Source organism: Phyllobates terribilis, unplaced genomic scaffold (assembly GCF_046119375.1).
Source record: "Phyllobates terribilis strain yellow unplaced genomic scaffold, ASM4611937v1 Scaffold_1__5_contigs__length_1240528914, whole genome shotgun sequence".
NCBI classification, from domain to species: Eukaryota; Metazoa; Chordata; class Amphibia; order Anura; family Dendrobatidae; genus Phyllobates; species Phyllobates terribilis.
The window spans coordinates 278,178,654-278,201,412 of NW_027362761.1; the positions used below are offsets into that span (position 1 = coordinate 278,178,654).

A 22,759-nucleotide genomic window follows, 5' to 3' on the forward strand; every position below is an offset into this window, starting at 1 on the left:
ATTGACCACATATATCTTTGAAAATGTCATTAATAAGATTTTGAAAAACAGCTGGAGCGTTTCAGAAACGATTCTTGAGAAATATATTTTCCTGGTTCAAGAAGACTTACTGAGTTATAACTTTTCCAAAAGGATCCCTCTAACGTCTAAGCAACGAAGAATTGTTACAACCCAAATCACTGAAAGCTTTGCAGAGATTTCTTGAGCTCGCTAATTAACATTGCAAATTTCTTAAAAAAATTTCCAAGATTGCCAAACCTTGACAGAATTAATTAACAAAAGGTCTGATGTGATTAACTGGAAACCTGAAGCAGCCCATGCGTTCATTTATTGTAAGGAACATTTCTTGTATGACTCTGTATTTCTCCAACCTGATCTAGAGCATCCATTTGTAATGGAGGTAGATGCCTGAGAAGTTGGAGTTGAAGCAGTGTTATCACAAGGTACACTGTCTGGCACTCAACTCCACCTTGTGCCTTCTTTTCAAAAAAGTTTTAATTATGACATCGGTAATCGTAAATTGTAGGCAAACAAGTGGGTCTTCAAGAATGTGTAAAACATAAAGTCCATTTTATCACTAGAGAAGAGTGGATCAGCATTTGGCAAATCATGCTGATTGGCAAATTCGATTTGCAGCAAAGTTATTCTATGGAAATTGAATGTTCCTTATTATGCTTTGGGGTACATAGAACTATTTTGTTTTTTATTCTGATCTCTTGGTACTGACTGTCTTCAGACAATCCTCTACCAGCATACTCCACTGGCCAACAGACACACCATGGACTTAACCCAATGGGGGCAATGTTTAAGTCCAGATCCCTGTATGTTGGTTAAAGGGTGAAGGTCAGGTATACCTTAAGGCATGCTAGACAGAGGACTTTGCCCAAAGCATGTCCATGGAAGCCCTTTTAAGAGCTGATAAATTTCCACTGACAATACTTACAGTTAATATATAGCAGTATACACGTCTTGATTGTAGAATAACCTGGCCTTTAATATTTTTTGGACATCACTGCATTAATTTGTTCCTGGAATATATTAAATTTGCACGGAGTATGATGCTCTATATCTTGGCAACCATAACTTATATGGGAATATTGATCTCTGCCAGGATGCAATAGTTGGCCGCGCTGAAGATGACTTATGCATTAGCTGTTTTCTAAGCTTTATAACAGATGATTCAATAAAGCATCCCACGGAAGTTATACGATATTTGATTTACTGCCAATCAGAAAATGCCAGAAAGTCCCCACAAAATATGTTGTATATTTTTCATATATTGCTAATCTATGGTTGATTTATAATTTATAAATTGCAGATATATGCATAAAATTTACAACAAAAAAAATCAATAAGACAATATTTAATTCTAAACACCTAAGCTTAATAAGGTAACATTCAGGATGGGTTTACAGGAGAAGAAAAGATTTTTTTTTGTTTTTTTTTCATTTTCCAGTTACCTCCACCTGCTCTTCAGGATAGTATTGTTATGGGGACAGTGTAAATAGTGTTTAACACTAACTTTTATCCAGTTTTATATCCTCAGTCATGTGCTGCATGATTGAACAGATACAGATGTATGCACACTTACCTTTCCATTAGTTGTATGAAGATATGTACATTTAACACACATAGCACAAACAGTGTATCACATCAGAGTATCACAAAATCTTAGCTTTTTTTCAACGTTGGTCATATTGCTACTTATGTCAGAATATGGCAAGCTAAGCGGAATAATAAGGATTTATATACAGTATTACATTGAGGAATATAAGATACTTACTTTTGAAAGATGGTACTAAAATGACTATATAGAATTATGAAAATAAAAATATATAAATGTAATTAATCCATTTACGACCTTGGACATATGAGTACGTCCAAGGTCACCTTCCACTGTTTGATGCGGGCTCAGGTGCTGAGCCTGCATCTTTTCCAGCACATGACAGCTGAGATCCACCCGCGGCTGTTAACATGTTAAATGCCTGTTAGACCCCTGTGGTTGTCATAGCCAATTTGTTATCACACATTTAAGCAGTGGATACTGCAGAGATTCTGTTAGCTCTGCAGCAGGCAGTCTTTACAATTTCCAGATGACTGATGAAGGTCTGATAAACCGAAACGTCTTATTTTTTCTGGATATTCCTTTTTGTAATAAAAGACCATTTATTTGACTTACAAATACTGATGCAAAATACTGACCAAATACTGAATGTGTGAACGTAGCCTAAAAGTGAAAAAAAATTTAAAAAATGCTCCCCAAAGAGCTTTTATGATCTGTGACAAAGTTTGTAAAAAAGAATATGTATGTATGAAAAGTCTGGAAAAAATGTACAAAAAAATAAAAAAGTCATCCCCATTAAAAATACGAATAAATCAGATTTTTTTCATATAAAATACATTTTATTGCATGCACTACTTATAGCAAAACAACGAAAAACCTACACATATTAAGTCTCCATGTGAAAGTAGTAACCTGGAAAAGTGATTCAACAGGTTATTTGGTGTGAAACATGGACAGTAAAAAATATAAAAAAATATAAAAAAAATTGCTATACTTTCATAAAAAAAAAATAAAAATTATATATGCACCCCAAAAACATCAATAAAAATAATACAATTTGTCTCTTAAAACAAAGCCTTGCACAGCCAAATAAAATAAATAGAGGCAAAAACTAAAAAAATTGGTTGGTCATTAAGGCCCTTTTTGGTATGATCGCTGTGGTGATGTAGTATTAATCTATATTTTTTCACATTTTTATAGGAGACTCAGGTATTTGAGCTCACGGCAGTAAGACAAACTTTACAAGCCGATCTAGAAACATCAATTCGACGCATTGCTGACTTACAGGCTGCATTAGAAGAAGTGGAATCGAGTGATGACAGCGACACTGAAAGGTATTAGGTTTATTTTAGTAGTTTGTCATTTTATGAGATGAAAAAACAAATTTGCTATTTTCCAAAAACAGGATCACTTATGTCCATAGATTTTGTCAGGTATTGTAGATAAAGGAAGCCTGTCACTTTTCCCATATAAACTAAATCCATCACTTTTAAGTTCTTGTACCTCCATCCTACAGCCTGTTTATAAGACTTGTATATCAAAGAATATACCTTTTTTAAGTCACCATTGCCATATGCTGTCGGCGCGGTCTGGCCCGATGGGTGTTGCTGATCTGCGCTCAGCGCCTCCTTTGTCCCCGCAATTGCTGACCTTCCAGCATTGTTTGATGTGGCTTATGTCTCCTTTGTCAACTACAGTCTGTTCAAGTCTCAGCACCTGCATAGTAGTTTCCAGGAGATGCGCAACCACAAAAGACTAGACAGAAGTGTCATTAAAGGGAACCTTTCAATTAATTCATGCTCTTTCGAATAACGGGCAGTGTGAATCAGAGCCTGGCTGCACAGTTGCAGCCATGTAAGTTTCTTCTCTGAAATCCTTAAGATGATTGAAATAGCCGACATGGTACTATAGGGAGAGACGAGACAAGACTAGTCTGACGCCATCTCCGTTCGGCTTCTCCCCACTCTGCTCAGGGTGATTGACAGGGGTTTCCTTATGTACACAGGGAGAAAACCTCTTAATAACCTACACACAATTATCTAGAGCGGTGCAGGGAGAAGCCAATTGAGCATGTATCCAAATAAGTCTAGTCTCTCCCTATACTCCCCTGCCTGTTCTTCAGTCTATGTTTTTTCTGAAATACACCAGAAATTGTGCAGCAAAGCTGACTCATTCTGTAATGTGACAAATTTCATTTAATAATTACATTAAAATCAAGTGATGTGTAAATCCAGATTTATACCTGTTGGCAGGGTGGAGTCATTGCCTCTTCATTAGCATATGTCCATGAACTTGGGAGTGACTGTGAAAAGAAAGATTAATTATTATTCATATCAATGTGTACAAAACAATGAAGGAGGCAAAAATGTTGTCTTTTTCAAAAATAACTAAATAGGAAATGATAGGTGCTATTTGAAATAGAACTATCCACATTCACTCCAAAATAGCTGCTGCATTCCCTTTCTCTGCTTTCACACAGGCTATTATAGTCCGTTCTATTATTATGCTTTGCTTATATAGCGCCATCATATTCCACAGCGCATTACAGACATTATCATCGCTGTCCCCATTGGGGCTCACAATCTAAATTCCCTATCAGTATGTCTTTGGAGTGTGGGAAGAGAGCAGAGAACCCAGAGGAAACCCACGCAAACACAGGGAGAACATACAAGCTCCTTGTAGATGTTGTCCTTGGTGGGATTTGAAACCAGGACCCTAGCGCTTCCAAGCAAGAGTGCTCTTCACGAAACTACCGTGCTGTCCTTCAGATTTCCTGTTCTATACCATGTGATGTGACAGTTGCAAAGTAATTTGGAAAGGCCCACATGGTCGTGCCCGAGGTCATGTGAGCCTCCTCTGGCTGATTCAATCATTTTCATTATGTCAGTTGGCAGTAGGCGATTTGCGCAGACTGAATCGCAAATTGTTTAAATTCACTGGATCCAGCAAATTTCCAAACATGCACAAATTTGATCTTCCTTGAATCAATACATTCATCTCTAATATACTGTATGGTAATTCTTATTATAATTTTAATATCTGTAGCACTGTCAGATTTGCAGGGGAACTGCAATTTTATCTGATAACTCTCATAGCTAATGGGAATGATTCCAGTTATAACTTGACATCAGGTTTATCTCATGTCATATTAGATTAATATTTGGAAGCTCCAGAATATAGAGCCAATATTAAGTAATGTGACTATTTAGCCAGCATATTTCATATAAGCAGCAATATACTGTATCACATTGTTAATACTGATAACATATTTTTCTATAGAAGTGAATAGAACTTGCAAAAAATGTGCTTTTATTTTCATCCATATTTATTTCAGTATTTGGTAAATATCCATGGATTCTCATTAACAAAAATATATCCAGTTGGAAACAATATAGAGGTTTATTTTGGTATAATATGCCTGGGTAATGAGGCCTTGAGAAATTGTTATTTATGCTGCTTGTTATGTTAATATTTAAAATTTAATATTTAAAATTCAAATTTGCTTTAATCCTTGATGTCTACAAAATCTTGATTTCCAATGTTTGCTCACCATCTACTGATTTATAGCATGTCTGTACATTTATTTCAGTTCTGTACTGACTGAATGTTTTTCAGTGAAAAAAGAGACCACTATTCTCATATCACTGTGATAATCAGAAAATGAATATGCTCTATATGTTACCTGTATTTATTATCTACTTTGCGTAAGCAAGAATGGTTTCAGGTGCCCACAATTAGTGTGGCATGTGGTGTTACACTTCAAATATGTTATATTATGTACAGAATTTCAGCTTCACCTGATTGCAGTAAGAGAACATCTGTGCATCGGTCAGGGAGTGAGTCTCCTGCCGAGATTCAGCTACACAGATCAAAGAATCCTGGGCAGTAAGGAGATGTGCAGTTCATCATTGAGGAGGAGAAGAAGTTTGTATGCCCCTATAAAATGCTTGTAAATCATTAATAAAATTCTGAAAATGGGTTAAGATGCCAATACTGACATATCTCTTCTCTATACTACAAAAACTTCAAAGTACAAATACAAACTTGATATCATTTCTGTTTCTATGAAGCATCACTTGTATGTACTCTATTAGTTTCCTACAAAGAAACAATATAGTGCAGATAAGTCTCATAAAACATAACTTTTATTAGAATAATAATAAATAGATATATAAACAGTAAGAATGAAAAATCAGAGTAGCACAATGGAGCACAACATGTGTTAAAATATAAATACACTAAACTATATGTTTCTTGGTAACAAAAAATGCTTTCTTATGCCTAAATGAATTTGTATATGGAGTATGTTTTTCCAATAACTATACATTATACCCTAGTGGGAAGATAAGCATATAAAAAATAAGACAATGGTAAGACACTTACATGTTGTAATATGAAAGAGTGTAATGACATATGGTCCTGGTGCCCCAATGTGCGTTTCACCCTTGCTTCATCAGGGTGGTGAAGCAAGAGTGAAACGTACTTTGGGGTGCCAGGACCACATGTCCCACTAGGGTATAATATATAGTTATTGGAAAAACATACTCCATATACAAATTAATTTAGGCACAAGAAAGCATTTTTTTGTTACCAAGCAACATATAGGCCAGTGTACATAAATTTTAATACATGTGGTCCTCCATTGTGTTACTCTGCTTTTTTATTCTTATTTTTATGTGTATTTGTTATTCTAATAAAAGTTATGTTTTATGAGACTTATATGCACCATATTGTTTCTTTGTTGGTAATCATCAATTTAGGTGTGTGTCAGGTTAAATATCCTATACATTAATATGCTCAGATTTGTTGGTTATAATAGTTTCCTTCCTACCATTTAAAGGGAATTTGTCAGTAGGATCAGCCCTTTCAAGCTGTCTATATGGTCATGTAGGTTATTGGAAGTTGAATAAAATGATACCTTGATATCTGCGATCTGATGTCTTATTCCAGAGAAATCCATGTTTTTCTTATATGTAAATGAGCTGTTTAGAACTACGGGCCGGGCACTGATATGCATGATAATCTGCCTCCAGAGCTTATTTTAAATAAAAGGGTGCATTACTAATGTGAGACATGTAACTAACACAGAAAAGTATAACTGAACTTTGTCTTCTTACAAACACATTTGCTGCAGGTATTGCACCACTGGCTACCTGTGAGATGGAAGTTGAAGCCCTGAAGAGGACACTTGCAGATATGTCAGTTATAATTACACACTCTGCAGTGAGATCAGGAGATGTTTAAAAAAATGATTTGTAAGCTCCATTTTTCTTATGCTAGTTAGGCCTTTGACTAGTCGATGGGGCGTTAGTTTCCCCAGACTAATACACCCTCTCCATGTGTTACCACACCCCTGTGAACATGATAACAGGAATTGCAAGAGCTGCCGCAATCGCCAGCTCCCTGCATATCTCGCCCATGCCCGCGGCTTTATTCGGCACTGTCTTAGCGCCTCTGAATCCGAATATACGCGTGATGATTTCAGAGGCAAGACTGAAAGTACAGAAAATGTGAGCCATATTCTGCAATTCTGATCATGCGCAATGCACCTTTGAAGCCGGGAAGCGCAATGATGTGCCTGAACAAAGCTTCACACATGTGCTAGGTTTGCAGAGAGCCGGTGATGACGCCGGCTCTTGAAAATCATGTTACCATGCCCACTAGGGGTGATAACATGTGGAGAGGGCCGACTAGTCTGGGGAAACAAATGCACCATCGACTAGTCAAGGGCCTAATTAGCATAAAAAAGGGGCTTATAAATACTTTTTTTAAACATGGATTTAAGTGACTAACATTATAAAGGGCTGGTTGGGCGGGGAATTTAGTAATACACATAAGAATGGTGCTGGGTTGGAGGGCATGGGGAACATGATGGATTCCCTTTAACGGCCTTCAGCTCAGTCTCGAGATATGGTGACTTGATGGATGAACAATCTGTAGGAAGATCAATCTTGTCTAAGCGTTGATAAGGTCCTTCAGGGTCTTCTCCGTCGTTATCTGGATAGTATCAACCAATTGGGTTGCTGGTCTTCGTCTTCTCCTTGTTCCTTTTTTTCTGCCGACCATGATGTCTTTCTCCAGTGATTATGCTCTTCACATGATGTGTCCAAAATAGGCAAGTCATAAATTGGTGATCCTTGCTTTGAGTGATATATCTGGTTTGATTTGTTCCAGAATTGATTTGTTTGTTCTTCTTGCCATCAATGGTATTGATAACATCCTTCTCCAGCACCACATTTTGAAGGCATCAGTTCTTCTTCTGTCTTGTTTCTTTATCATCCAGGATTCCCATCCGTATGTTACCACATAAAAAAGCAAACTATGTATGACCTTGTCCAGTCACTTCATTAGTGATTTCCCCATAGCTTTTCTCCTATTTCCTTTCAGTGTTGTGCTACATCTTGAGTGATCATCGATCCAAGTAAGTTGAAGTCCATTTCAACTTCCAATATATTGCCATCCATCTCAAATGTGTCCCAATCATACCTAGCAGTAGTCAACATCTTTGTCTTCTTTGTGTTGAGTAGCAGTCCCATTTTTGAGCTTTCCATCTTGACACTCCGTAATAAGTCCATTATTCCATCTACACTTGTTGCTATCAATATGGTATCATCTGCATATTTAAGATTGTTGATGATTCATCTGACTATTTTTATTCCTTCTTCTTTTTCGGCAAGTCCAGCCTTCATGAAAATAGCTTCTTCTTATAAATTGAACAGAAATGGTGACAGGATGCCGGCTTGTTTGACACTATGCTCTAGTAGCTTCTGAGTACCATCTGACCTAGGGGTACCCCTCTCGTTCCCGACCTGCACATCTCTTGGAGTATCCCGTTAATAAGGGTTCCAAGCAGTCGGGAAAACGAGTGTGTCTAACCACCGTTGGAGGAGGTGTGTTAGATTCTGGGGCTTCTTCCTCCAAATTATTGTATAAGGTGACATTGTCCTTCAGAGCATCCACAGTTACTGCCAAGGTGTGGGTGGATTCTGGCGCCGATGGCAATTTTTTGTCATCTACATTTGCCCAGAGGCATGCCATCCCTATAGAGTTACTGCCAAGACCAATGAACATCAAGGTGGTCAACAGTTCACTCCTGGACACACAAATCACCCACCAGTTGATTGCCCTCACCATGTCATTTCCTCAGGGTCACCAGGAGGTTATCTCCTTTCTTATTATTCCCGGTGGATTAGGTGAGGTGTTATTGGGTCTTCCATGGTTACGTTGTCACACTCCAAACATTGACTGGAATACAGGGAGAATTTCTTCCTGGAGTGAGAATTGTGTGTCTCAGTGTATGGTTACAGTCACCCGGAGGGTAGTCTCTGACCCTTCTAACGATTTGACCTCCGGCACAGATCTCCTGTCTGTCCCCAAGACCCAGGTCTTGTCAGATTATGTCAAAAGGAACCCTCGGGTAGATCTTTTGTCCCAGTCCATGGATACGGCTGAGGACGATGACGAGCCCAGGCTCACCGTTCCTTCGGGAAGCATGTGGAGGGTGGCTCCAGTGCCCTTAAACCAGGTTCCTTCGGGTAGGACGTTCGTTCTCCCTAATCTACAAAATTAGGTGCTCTCCTGGGCTCATGCCCCTAAGATCAGAGCCCATCTTTGGGTCAAGCTTACCACAAAGTCCCTTCAACGGTCCTATTGGTGGCCCCGGTGGCGCCAGGATGTTAAGGAATATGTTCTTGCGTGTGCCTTCTGTGCAAGAGATAAATCATCCCGTCAAAGTCCAGCTGGTCTTCTCCACCTGTTACCCGTGGCGGACTCCACAGATAGAGAGTCAGCTGACACTCTTTGTCGTCCTGCTCCCGTATTCTATCCGGGCGACAGAATGTGGCTCACGGCTCGCAATACTAAATTATGCGGGGAATCTGCAAAGTTTGCCCCCCGCTTTATTAGTCCTTTCAAAATTTTGGCCCAAGTAAACTCTGTAATGTACTGGTTACAGTTACCACGACACCTGAGGGGTCACGACATTTTCCATGTGTCACTCCTTAGACCCATTCTCCTGACAAAACTTGCTGACCCCCAACCTACTACAGACACCAGGGGTGATAATCTCAAGGTGCAGGCTATTATCAGGTCTAAGATGGTTTGTGGGAGAAATGGATACCCAGTACACTGGAGGGTCCATGGATGATCCCTGTGAACTGGTGGACCACATTCATGCTCCCCTGCTTGTTGAGGAAATGTCAAGTGGAGGGGGATGTTAGAAGGGGGGATAATGTTAGGTGTCAGTTACTTGCTGGATTTGAAATGGGTCCAGAACCTTCTGTTGTCTCCCATTCCAGTCCAGCCAGGGCTGATGCTGCTCAGCATTGTCATCAGTCCCAATGCCTAGCTGGTCCACAAGATGTACAGGTTGTCTCTTGGGTATTTGTGCCTAGCAACATGAAGCATAGGTTGCGGAGGGATACAGGGCTACTGAAGCCTAAGTCCAGGATTCTCTATTCTGAGCATGCCCGTGACATAGCGGACCGTGATTGGTGGTTTGGGAGTCAGCTGATCCGGTGACCTGGCACCGCCTGATTGGTCGCGGGTGACGTCGCCAATGGTGCGACGGTGTGCAGGGCTTAATCTTTAAAAGGCCCGCCCACAAACATGGCGGCGCGCTCTGATCATTGAGCAGTGATGGTGTTGTGTGGACGCTTGGTATCTTGGGCTCCATGTGTGCTTTAGTTTCTGTAGGCAGGTTTAGTGGAAATAGGCAGGCTAGATGAAATAGGTGTTATGATCTGCTACAGAGACTAAGGAAAGACAGGAGATCTGTCCCTACAATAGAACTAAACTAGATCCCTACGATGTAACGGGGAACCTGATCCTGTGATCAGACCCGCTAAAGTCCTCGGCTAGTCTGTACGAAGACCTATAGATGTGAGGGAGGAATCCCTAAAAGAACTAGGGACTGGGAAAAGTTGGACACCTCCTAGCAGAAATCGTAGCAGTCAAAGACAAACACACAACAAAAAGTAAAGAGGTCAGAAGACCTAGCAAAACTAACAGAGAACGACAACAGAGCACCAAGCTAGCTCAACAGTAGTAAATACAAATGAAGTCCAGCAATGCCAGGAGGGCAGAGCCGGATTAAATAGGCAAAACTGGTCATGTGACCAGAAAACTAAAAAAAACCTAACAGGAGAGTTGTAACAGTACCCCCTCTTCTAAGAGGATCCTCCGGATCCCCTAGGCCCAGGCTTACCAGGAAACCTCCTGTGAAACGCTCGGACAAGTCTGGAAGCAGAAACATCATCCGCCCTCACCCATGAGTTATCCTCAGGTCCGAAACCCTTCCAAGCGACGAGATACTGCAAACTCCCTCTATACCGTCTAGAATTTAGGATGCGGGAAATTTCATATTCCCCGTCCTCCACCACTGGAGGAACAGTGGCAGAGGCGTCACCATCCGACACATCAGCTTTTTTCAACAGAGAAACATGAAACATCGGATTAATCCTCCAGGACGTAGGAACCTCCAGCCTAACAGCAGATTGGTTAACTATCTGAAGCACCTTAAAGGGCCCTACGAACTTGGGACCCAATTTTTTAGAAGGAATCCTCAATCGCAGATTCTTAGAGGACAACCAAACCATGTCACCAACAGCAAACAAAACCTCTTGCAGTTTCCTATCAAAGTACCTCTTAGATTTTTTGTTAGCCTCCTGAAGATTACCACACACATCCGTCCAAACTCTCTCCAAATCACCGGAAAAACTCTCCTCCTCAGGCACAGCCGAAACCAATTTGGAGAATGACCCAAAAGACGGATGTCTCCCAGAACAACAAAAAAAAGGCGAACACCCAGCAGAAGAGGATGTATGGTTGTTAAGAGCAAATTCAGCAAGTGGCAGAAACTCAGACCACCCCTCTTGATTGTCTGCCACAAAACAACGCAAGAACTGCTCAACATCCTGGTTCTTCCTTTCTGTCTGGCCATTAGACTCAGGATGATATCCGGATGAAAACGACAAATGGACTCCCAACCTGTCACAAAAGGCACGCCAAAAACGAGCCACGAACTGAGGTCCCCTATCAGAAACAATGTCAGTAGGAACACCATGTAGTCTGACAATCTCCTTGACAAAGGCCTTAGCGAGTGTCTTAGCGCAAGGCAGTTTGATAAAGGGAACCAAGTGACACATCTTGCTAAAACGGTCCACGACCACCCAGATGACCGTGAAACCTTCAGAGGGAGGAAGGTCAGTAATAAAGTCCATAGCCAGATGTGTCCAAGGTGCACTAGGAACCTCCAGAAGGCAAAGAAACCCCGCAGCAGGAGCATGCGAAGACTTGGATCTAGCACACACAGTACATTGGCGCACCCACTTAATGACTTCCTTCTGCCATCCAGGCCACCAAAAACTGCGACCCACAAGTCTCTTGGTCTCAGAAATTCCTGGATGACCTGCCAACCGAGACTCATGACACTCAACAAACAAATCTCTCCTAAAGGTCCTAGGCACAAACAACCTCCCATGGGGAGTGTTAGATGGGACATTCTCCTGTGCTTTAAGAATCTCATCCTCCAAAACGGAGTCCAAAGCAGCAATCACAACACCTTCTTGTAAAATGGTCTCCTCTTCCTCCTCAACACCGACCATGGGAGAAAAGCTGCGAGACAAAGCATCCGCTTTAACATTCTTGGTACCCGGGATGTAAGTAACGGAAAAAATAAACCGCGAGAAAAAAAGTGCCCACCTAGCCTGACGGGCATTCAAGCACTTGGCAGCATCAAGATAGATCAGATTTTTATGATCAGTGAAAACCTGAATGGGAAAATCAGCACCTTCCAAGAGGTGATGCCAGTGTTCAAATGCGAGTTTAATCGCCAGCAATTCCCGATTACCAATATCGTAGTTAAGTTCAGTCTCGGAAAATTTTTTTGAAAAAAAGGCACAGGGATGTACTCCATCCTTGTTTTCCTGAGACAACACCGCACCAACCCCCACCGAAGAAGCATCAACCTCAACCAAAAACGGCTTAGTCACATCAGGCTGCATAAGGATGGGAGCAGAGGTGAACCTCTCCTTTAAAAGCACCAAAGCTTCAATGGCCTCAGAAGTCCACTGAACCGCATTAGCACCTTTCCTGGTGAGATCGGTCAGCGGTTTGACAATAATAGAAAAATTTTTTATGAATTTTCTGTAATAATTGGCGAAACCCAAAAACCTCTGTATCGATTTCAAACCAATAGGCCTAGGCCATTCCTGCACAGCTTGAACTTTAACCGGGTCCATCTCAAAACCTTCACTGGAGATAATGTAGCCCAAAAAACGAATTCTCTGTACAGCGAACTCACATTTCTCCAGCTTAGCAAAAAGCGAATTGTCCATTAATAACTGTAATACCTCACGTACGCTCCGCCAATGAGACTCCAGATCAGGCGAATAAATCAAAATGTCATCCAAATACACAACCACATTTTTGCCGATTAAAGGTCTAAGGATGTCATTAATAAGATTCTGAAAAAATGCTGGAGCATTGGTAAGACCAAAAGGCATAACCAGATTCTCAAAATGACCCACAGGAGTGTTAAAAGCAGTCTTCCATTCATCACCCTCCTTCATGCGCAACAAATTGTATGCCCCCCGGAGATCAATTTTAGAGAACCACTTGGCCCCCTCTAACTGGTTAAATAAATCAGGAATCAATGGCAGTGGGTAAGGATTGCGTACAGTAATTTTATTAATCTCACGAAAGTCCAGACAAGGACATAAACCGCCATCTTTTTTTTTTACAAAAAAAAATCCAACAGCCACAGGAGACTTGGAAGGCCTAATGTGACCAGCGGCCAAGCTTGTCTGTGTGTATTCCTCCAAAGCCTTTCTCTCAGGAATAGTAAGATTAAATAAACGACTCTTAGGAAGAGTCGCTCCAGGGACAAATTCAATGGTACAATCATAGTCTCTATGGGGAGGCAAAACCTGCGACTCCTCCTCAGAAAAAACTCTCCAAAAATCCTGAATAGGTACAGGCAATTCCCCTCTATCCACAGCAGCAATGCGCCCGTTACAACACTTGTCATAACACTTAGGGCTCCAGGACTTAATTTCATTGGTAGACCAATCCAGTACAGGATTGTGCAATTTTAACCAGGGTAACCCCAATATTACTGGAGAAGGCAAATTATCCAATACCACCAAATCCAAATTCTCTTGATGAATACCATTAATAGTGAGGGGAAATTCACAGACCTTGTGAGTAACACTCTTCAAGGGAGAGCCATCGACAGAAACCACAGCAATAGGGGATGACATAGTTTTAGGTTCTAATCTAAGTTTTTCCAAGAATCCCCCATCAATCACATTCAGAGTAGATCCACAATCCACAAATACCCGAAATTCAATTAATTCATCCTGAGCAGCAGTAGTGGCAGATAGGAATACTCCCTTAGAATTTAAACAGGCAATACGGGCATGACTGACCATTTTTTTTTCTTTCTTCATACGAAGCACACAGCTCTTAATAAAATGACCAGAATTTCCGCAATAGAAACACAAGCCTTCAGAAAGTCGGCGGTCTTTTTCCTGAGAGCGGGGTGTCATCGCCCCAATTTCCATCGGCTCACCATTGTCAGCACTGAACCTCTCAGGACTCGAAGCTGACATAGCAGAGGATTTGCTCTCATTAACCCTTGCACGCAGTCTCCTGTCCACCCGTATAGCTAATTGCATTGCCTCCTGCAAGTTTCCAGGTGTGGGATAAGCAATCAGTAAATCCTTAACCCTTTCACCTAGTCCTGCAAGAAACAAGCTTTTCAAAGCTGAATCGTTCCACCCCACCTGGGCAGACCACCGACGGAAGTGAGAACAATATTTTTCCACATTACCTGATCCCTGCCTCAGATGTCTCAATTCAGACTCAGCAGATGAGACACGATCAGGATCATCGTACAATAAACCCAAAGCAGAAAAAAAACTATCCACTGATCTAAAGCACGGATCACTAGGTTGGAGAGAGAAGGCCCATCCCTGAGGATCTTTGCGCAAAAGTGACATTATGAACCCTATGCGCTGTGATTCATCACCAGAGGATCCGGGTCTCAAACGAAAATATAATAGACAAGCATTTTTAAAAGAAAAAAAATCTTGTTGTTCGCCAAAAAATAGATCAGGCAGACGTACCTTTGGTTCCACAAAATGTGCTCCAGAACAGCTACTCACGTGTTGTTGGAGCTTGGCCACCTCCAGAGAGAGTCCCTGCAAGCGTTGAGCCAAATCTTGCACCGAGACCATGATGGAAAACTGGAGGTCTTTCCTTAGAGAATTTTTTTTTTTTAAGGCTGGACTTACTGTTATGATCTGCTACAGAGACTAAGGAAAGACAGGAGATCTGTCCCTACAATAGAACTAAACTAGATCCCTACGATGTAATGGGGAACCTGATCCTGCGATCAGACCTGCTAAAGTCCTCGGCTAGTCTGTACGAAGACCTATAGATGTGAGGGAGGAATCCCTAAAAGAACTAGGGACTGGGAAAAGTTGGACACCTCCTAGCAGAAATCGTAGCAGTCAAAGACAAACACACAACAAAAAGTAAAGAGGTCAGAAGACCTAGCAAAACTAACAGAGAACGACAACAGAGCACCAAGCTAGCTCAACAGTAGTAAATACAAATGAAGTCCAGCAATGCCAGGAGGGCGGAGCCGGATTAAATAGGCAAAACTGGTCATGTGACCAGCAAACTAAAAAAAACCTAACAGGAGAGTTGTAACAATAGGCAGGTAGCTTCATCTGACAGCCTGGCTCTGACAAAGGGGTTGCCTTACACCCCGAGCAGTCTGCAGACACCCTATTCCCGGTACCTCCTGTAAGACACGTGGAGAGATACTCCTCAGTCCGGTAGCACGCCAGCTGAGGGCACGTATTCGCTGGCGTGAGTCACGCACGCATCCTAGCGCCAACAGTGTAGTCCCTGTGCCGCAACAGGACTACAGATATATTATTTATCGCACATCTCTCGAGAAGTTGATGGAGATAGTGCGAATCCCTATTCCCGTTCCAGTGTGCTGTAACACGGAGGGGATTGTGATTTAAGTTTGTTGTTTCCTTCTCATCCGGAGGGTGTTCGGCCGCAGTCCACCAGGCTGCATCGCGGACCCCGGGTTCGGTTGCGTTCCATTATAAATAAAGTTGTTTGCAACCGTCCCCTTAACAGTAATTATGTGTAAATGATTATGTATGCAATAAAATGCAATAATTTATGTTTTTCTGTTATCTTCACTAATTATCAATCTTTAAAAAAATGTGGTCTCAGGGATCCAGGAAGTCAAAATAAGTACATTTTGTCTGGATTCTTAAACTGGAGATTTATCTATTTCCCTGTACAAAAGGGTTAAAGAGATAAAAGGTAGCCACTGATGGGCTTAATTCCCTATGTAACAACAAATAGGTGAAAAAAATAGTTTCACATTCCTTCTACTTCCTTCAATGTCACTGGCTTTCAAACACTTATGAATATGATTTGAGGGTAGCAAATTGGAGGCATTGCAAAGAGCACATAATGTAGAGTCTCACATGTGACCTGCCAGAATGGCAACTCCTATCATGGTGGAAAAAGCACAATATCTCTCTTGATCAAGCTTCAGTTCATCAGATATCCATGTCTGATATGTCTGATATACTTGACTTAGAATATTCAATATTGTCATAATTCACCAGTATTCTTGAGTTATCAACCTCATCACATAGCCTGAGAATTAATTAATTAAAGTCTTAGGCATATCTTAAATATAGCCTAAGATCAGTTGATACAATGCATGAGAGATTCTTCTTTGTATGTTAGAAGCTTAATATCAATGGCATCTGAAAGGTTGACAAACGATGCATATACACTACCTTGGCTGTTGCTTTGTGGAGTCGGATTACTGTTAGAAATAAAAAGTCGAAATAGGCTGATGTGGTGAAAAAGCACCTCTAATAAGTTTGTAGATTAAAGTAATTCATTCATGTTTTTTACTGAGCACAATGGCCTCAAGGAGATGGATTAAAGATTTTCAATAAATTGCTCACTGGTTCAATGAAAGCCTTGTGTTTGCATGTCAAATTTCATTTATTGCACAATCTGCTTTGAGTTCTAGTTACTGTGAGCAATTTCAGGCAGTGGTTGGACTGCAGAACTTTATCAATACTTCACACTGTTTAAACTCCTTTCCCATTTACTCTCCTGTCTAGATTTTCTTTAAAGTAGAAGAAAAATGCGCCACAAGCAAAATAATGTTGACATGTTATTGAATCAACAGTACTAGCACTGAAACACTTGTAAGAGTGGCACAACTATGCAGATGTGGTTAAAGAAAGGTGAAAATGTTATTTCCCTTTAACCGATTCGCTCATCTCTAATGACAAGTTTTTTTGTATTGTATGAAGTCCTCTTCATTAAATTCATATCATTCTTTGATATAAAACTTACACAATACGGACCAAAATATATGGACGTCTAAATGAGGTTCTGTGAACAATTAGTTCCAAAAGTAGGGCTGTTGATATTGAGTTGGGCCCCGTCTTGAGACCTGAAAGGGGATGTACTATTCGATTAACTTAAATTTTGAACCTAGGGATTAGAGGTTCAATGCCGATCTAATTTGTTAAACATCGCTCATTTGTTAGTGCAGCCTTCCTCACAGATTGTACAGCTCTACTGTTATAAAAATGACAGCTGTCGAAGGGGCATGTGATCAGCCTCCTCCAATTGAGAAACGCTGCACATGGGAAGTTGTTTTTCTAGTTAGAGGAGGCTGAGGGATAGGTCTGGTCACATGCTCATCCTTAAACTGTCATTTTGAGATTAGGAGAGCTGTGCAGGCTGTGAGGTACGCTGCCATAACATGGACAGGAGGAGAACCTCTAATAGATAGTAAATTAGTAAGAGCCACAAAATCATGTCCCTAACATAATTGTTAAAATAAAGATAAAGTGGTCCATCCCTTTAAAAGCCTTTGCTTCTTTGGGAAGGCTTTCAACAAGCTTAAAGGAAAATTGTCATGTCCAAAATATAGGGTCAACCTTCTGATAAATACTGTTAAAATGCCGCTTTACTGAAATTGAGGCATCTGGGAGAAAATGATCTTATATCCACCCAGGAGTCGCTCACTTCCAGTAACCAGGGCAGAACAGGGAACAATTACACTCACCACTCACTGTACTGTGAGTACGACTGTGATCAGTCCTCAGCACTTTGATTGAAATCTTGCTCTGCGGCACATCTGTGCACAGCAGGATGTCAATCAGAATGACGGGGAGTAATTACAACAATATAGTGAGAGATGACTGTAATCACTCCCCGCACTCCCTGCACTGCCCTATGAGGGAAAGAAAGCAGCTCAAGGGAGGATATACACTACTGTAATTTGGAGGTGTGCTTTGGGTCATTGTCCTGTTGTAGGATGAAATTGGCTCCAATCAAGAGCTGTCCACAGGGTATGGTATGGCATTGCAAAATGGAGTGATAGCCTTCCTTATTCAAAATCCCATTTACCTTGCACAAATCTCCCACTTTACCAGCACCAAAGCAACCCCAGACCATCACATTACCTCCACCATGCTTGACAGATGGCGTCAGGCACTCTTCCAGCATCTTTTCAGGTGTTCTGCGTCTCACAAATGTTCTTCTGTGTGATCCAAACACCTCAAACTTTGATTCGTCTGTCCATAAAACTTTTTTCCAATCTTCCTCTGTCCAATGTCTGTGTTCTTTTGCCCATATTAATCTTTTCCTTTTATTAGCCAGTCTCAGATATGGCTTTTTCTTTGCCACTTTGCCCTGAAGGCCAGCATCCCGGAGTTGCCTCTTCACTGTAGATGATGACTTTGGTGTTTTGTGTGTACTATTTAATGAAGCTGCCAGTTGAGGAGCTGTGAGGCATCGATTTCTCAAACTAGAGATGTACTTGTCTTGTTGCTCAGTTGTGCAGCGGGGCCTCCCACGTCTTTTTCTACTCTGGTTAGAGCCTGTTTGTGCTCTCCTCTGAAGGAAGTAGTACACACCATTGTAAGAAATCTTCAGTTTCTTGGCAATTTCTCACATGGAATTAATTTCTAAGAACAAGAATAGACTGTCGAGTTTCACATGAAAGTTCTCTTTTTCTGGCCATTTTGAGTTTCATAGAACAAAGAAATGTAATGCTCCAGATTCTCAACTAGCTCAAAGGAAGGTCAATTTTATAGCTTCTCAAATCAGTCAAACCATTTTCAGCTGGGCTAACATACTTGTGCAAGGGTTTTATAGGGTTTTCTAAACATCCATTAGCCTTCTTACACAGTTAGCAAACACAATGTACCATTAAAATACTGGAGTGGTGGTTGTTGGAAATGTGTCTCTATATACCTACGTAGATATTGCAATAAAAACAAGACGTTTGCAGCTAGAATAGTCATTTACCACATTAACAATGTATAGAGTGTATTTCTGATTCATTTAATGTTAGCTTCATTGAAAAAAAAATGTGCTTTTCTTTCAAAAATAATGACATTTCTAAATGACCCCAAACTTTTGAACGGTAGTAAAAGTTAATTTTCTCGCAGTAGCCATGCATCTAGTAAGGCAGCCAGGCAGCATTTTAAAGCTATTTACCTGCAGATTAACCCTATATCTCCAGGTAAATAGAGTTGTTGGACATGACAGATTTCCTTTCAGTTTTGTGAGTGGAAATATACTGTATGTCCATTCAGCCTAATGATTATATGTGGGGTCAGGTAGTAATGTAAGAAAAGGTGTGACTCACAGTTCAAATTTCAATTCACTCCAAAGGTCCTTGATAGGGTTTCAGCCAATAATCTGTTCAGGCCACTTACTCAAGTTGCTTTATACCCATCTTGTTGAACCACGCCTTTTGGTTCTTGGTTTTGTGTCAAAGGACACAATTATGCTGGAATAAGAAAGGGCCTTATCTACAAAGTTGGCAGCATACAATTGCCTAAAATGTCTTTTCATGCTGTAGTGTGAACATAGCTCATCAATGAAAATGAGGTCCTAGTCCATACCCTTAGATATATTCATTATCCCACTACCCACCCCCCAGTAGTCACTTGATGGTATTTCCTGGGCATCCACCAAACAAAGAGAGTTTCATCCATTAGACTGCCAAATATGGGACTGGCTTTGTACATAGCGACCAAGGTAATTATGGGAATGGGTGAACTGTAATATTAAGACAGGTTATCAAACTTGGGGTTATTCAATTTGGAAAAACAAAGGCTTGGGGGGAGATCTTATTATAATGAACAAATATATGAGGGGACGGTGCAGAGATATTTCTAATGATCTTTTTACACTTAGGCCTGTGACAGGGACAATGGGGCATCCTCTATGTCTAGAAGAAAGAAGGTTTCTGTCACCATCATAGATGGAGATTCTTTACTGTAAAAGCTGTGAGACTATGGAACTCTCTGATGTTGTAATGAAACCAAAAACATTGAGCCAAAGCAAATGTTGGTATAAGTGCAAGTGCATAAGTGACAGAACCTAAGACAAAAAAGAATAGCAAATATCCTATAGTGATAATGTTGTAGTGGTTGATAGTAGTATTTTTTTACTGTATTAGTTTATATAAGGTTATATTTATAGCTTAAAGGTTGCAAAGAAATTTAGTTTGACCTACACTACCATTGTATGTCTATAGAGTTTGCTTGACTATTGTTATCGTTATTTTAGTACTTGTAATATATCAGCTTAAGATCTCCATAGCATACTAGAGTGCACACCACCATCCTTCCCCTCACTGAATTGGGTATTTTTTTTCGTCATTTGTTGGCTTTAGAAATATTACAATGGCCTCATGCCTCTTTTTCTTTTTTTTTTTCTACAGAGATAATCAATCAACCATAGGCTCTGTAATGAGTTTGGGAAAATCTGAGAGTATCCGATCCTGGGGTGGATCATCAGCTAGCTGGGCAACACCCACTGGTGGCAGTGTTTGTGGGCACCAGTCAAGGCAATCAACAGCTGATACACTTAGCGTTCACAGTTTACGGTAAGGAATTTGGTCATACTGATTTCAAACCTTATATTTTATACTGATGTATCATACGCATTTATGAGGAAACAGAAGAAACACAGAATATATATAGGTCAAGTTGTGTTTTTTTATGTTGCAACCACCATTCTTGCCTTTTTCATTTTATCTCTCTTTTCTGTTGCACCATTTTAATTCATTAAGTTTATTCACAAGTAGTGACAGTATATAATGTGTCAGGGTCTGCAGTAATTGGATAAGTAGATTGGTCCTACAAAACATTTTATTACTGCTACAATAAATAAATCTGTTCTGGATACAACCTATTATATGCTACTAAAATCAAAGGTTACATAAATGAAGTAGATAAAAATGGAAAATATGAGTGTAGTATAGGATATTTTTACTAGTTACCAAATATTGGAGGAATGCTATGCAATGACAAAGGAAAGATTCTTCCCAGCCTTAATGTCTTTCTCGTATCATCTTAGAAATGATTAAGGTATTTTATGCACTGTAATCAACATTGTGATTAATTACCGCAATTGTTAAAATCACAGAATTTCTTTATGTTGAAAGATTAACTATTTTCCATAATCACTTAAATGCCAGATTTTCTCTCAAGCAGTTCTTGGGAAGCATGAATATATACTTCATGTCCAAGACATTGCTGTACAATAAATGACTCTGTGCTTGAAGATCAGTGAAAGGTGAACAGTGTTGGATGTATTCATGAAGGCCCTACACTTTTATTGTTAGGAAATCATCATAAATATCCATCCTCTGCAAAGAAATCAAGAGAAGCCATGTGCAAGCTCAGAGTTATTTCCCAGGGAAAATGATTTGTGAGGCTTGAAATGCAATTTCCCTGTTTAGACTTTAAGACTTTGTTGACAAATGCCTGATGATGCCATGAACAGAAAAGTATCTAAACTGAAACTTTACAAGTTTTTTTCCCTTTTATTATCAGTCAGAACCAACATGACATACACAGCTTCAAGTATTTTATAAGCTCCTAAGTAAGGCTTTAACTCCAAAGAGATACATAGGAATACATTTTACGAGTGTTGAATATTGGACTAAAGTTAGGGGAAAAGATATCAAACTTTTTTTTTGTTTATTCTTCACATATACTTCTATTTTGAGAAAAAAACAACTGATTATTATTATTATTATTTATTATTATAGCGCCATTTATTCCATGGCACTTTATATGTGAAAAAGGGGTATACATAGCAAATACACTTACAATAATCTTGAACAAAACGTGGCGGCGACTGGTACAGGAGGAGCGAGGACTGATAAAAATAAGTAACCTATACTTTTCCCCCTACCATAGTTTATTCCATTGGCTCAGTTAGTTTAGTTTGTCTACACTCACTAAACAGAGGTTGATTGATGGTTGAACAAATGTTGAGCAATTCATAGTCTGGTGAACAATTGTTTCACAGATGAAGCCATGCACATTTTAGTTCATATTGACAATCACAATTGTTGAAACTACCGATACCGAGGAACAGCCAAACATTCTAGGAATGTTCTGGAAACATTAATTGAAGACAGATATTTCAGTTTGTAGAGATTAAATGATGACATTTTTTAAGTCCGACTTATTTCCAGTTGATGACCATCTGTCAAAGTTCTGTTAAAATGATGCTTTATTGATAAATTTCACCTGAAAGCTCTTGTTGCTGTATTCTTGGGATCTGCTAACCTAGTTCTTAGAAAACCCCTTTTTGGAAAATACTGCTAGAGATGAGCAAATCTTTTGAAATTCAAATTGGCCCGCTTTGCTGAATTTAGAAAAAAATTGTGACAAATTGATTCACAAATACTGCAAAGCTTCCAAATGCCCTTAAAAGATGTGTGTAAAACTCTGAGGTCTCCTAAGACCGTGTTCAACCCCTTTCAAGCCTTTTAAAGCAAACACAACCTTAGTAATGTCAAAGTGACTTTACAATATATGGCTGTGGGTAAACGGATGGAAGCCATTCTTCACTGCTGTGCTGTTAAAAACTGTCTGTGCAATTAATTTAGTGTTGTATGGTTGTCCCTCCCTTTCTCCAATTCCAATGTTGTAAGCTGTGACATTCTCTCACTATCAAGAGTCATTCCAAAATAGCTGCTGAATTCCTGCCTAAGGTTTTATACAGGCTATAACAGTTCTATCTAATTGGATGTAGTATACCATGTGATGTGATAGCTGAAAGATATCTTGTTGAAGTTTGTCTAGCTGCACA

The 22,759-nt window shown here is 40.0% G+C and overlaps 1 protein-coding gene across 3 annotated transcripts in view; it reads left to right on the forward strand.

Annotated features, from left to right (window-relative positions):
• MYO18B (myosin XVIIIB) overlaps window positions 1-22,759 on the forward strand; it is a 1,187,635-nt gene that overhangs the window by 1,057,222 nt on the left and 107,654 nt on the right. For all 3 annotated transcript variants that reach the window (XM_073672938.1, XM_073672946.1, XM_073672953.1), the window contains 2 exons: window positions 2,765-2,898; window positions 20,373-20,537. In XM_073672938.1, coding sequence (XP_073529039.1) covers window positions 2,765-2,898; window positions 20,373-20,537 — 299 coding nt within the window. The remainder of the gene's footprint in view (window positions 1-2,764; window positions 2,899-20,372; window positions 20,538-22,759) is intronic.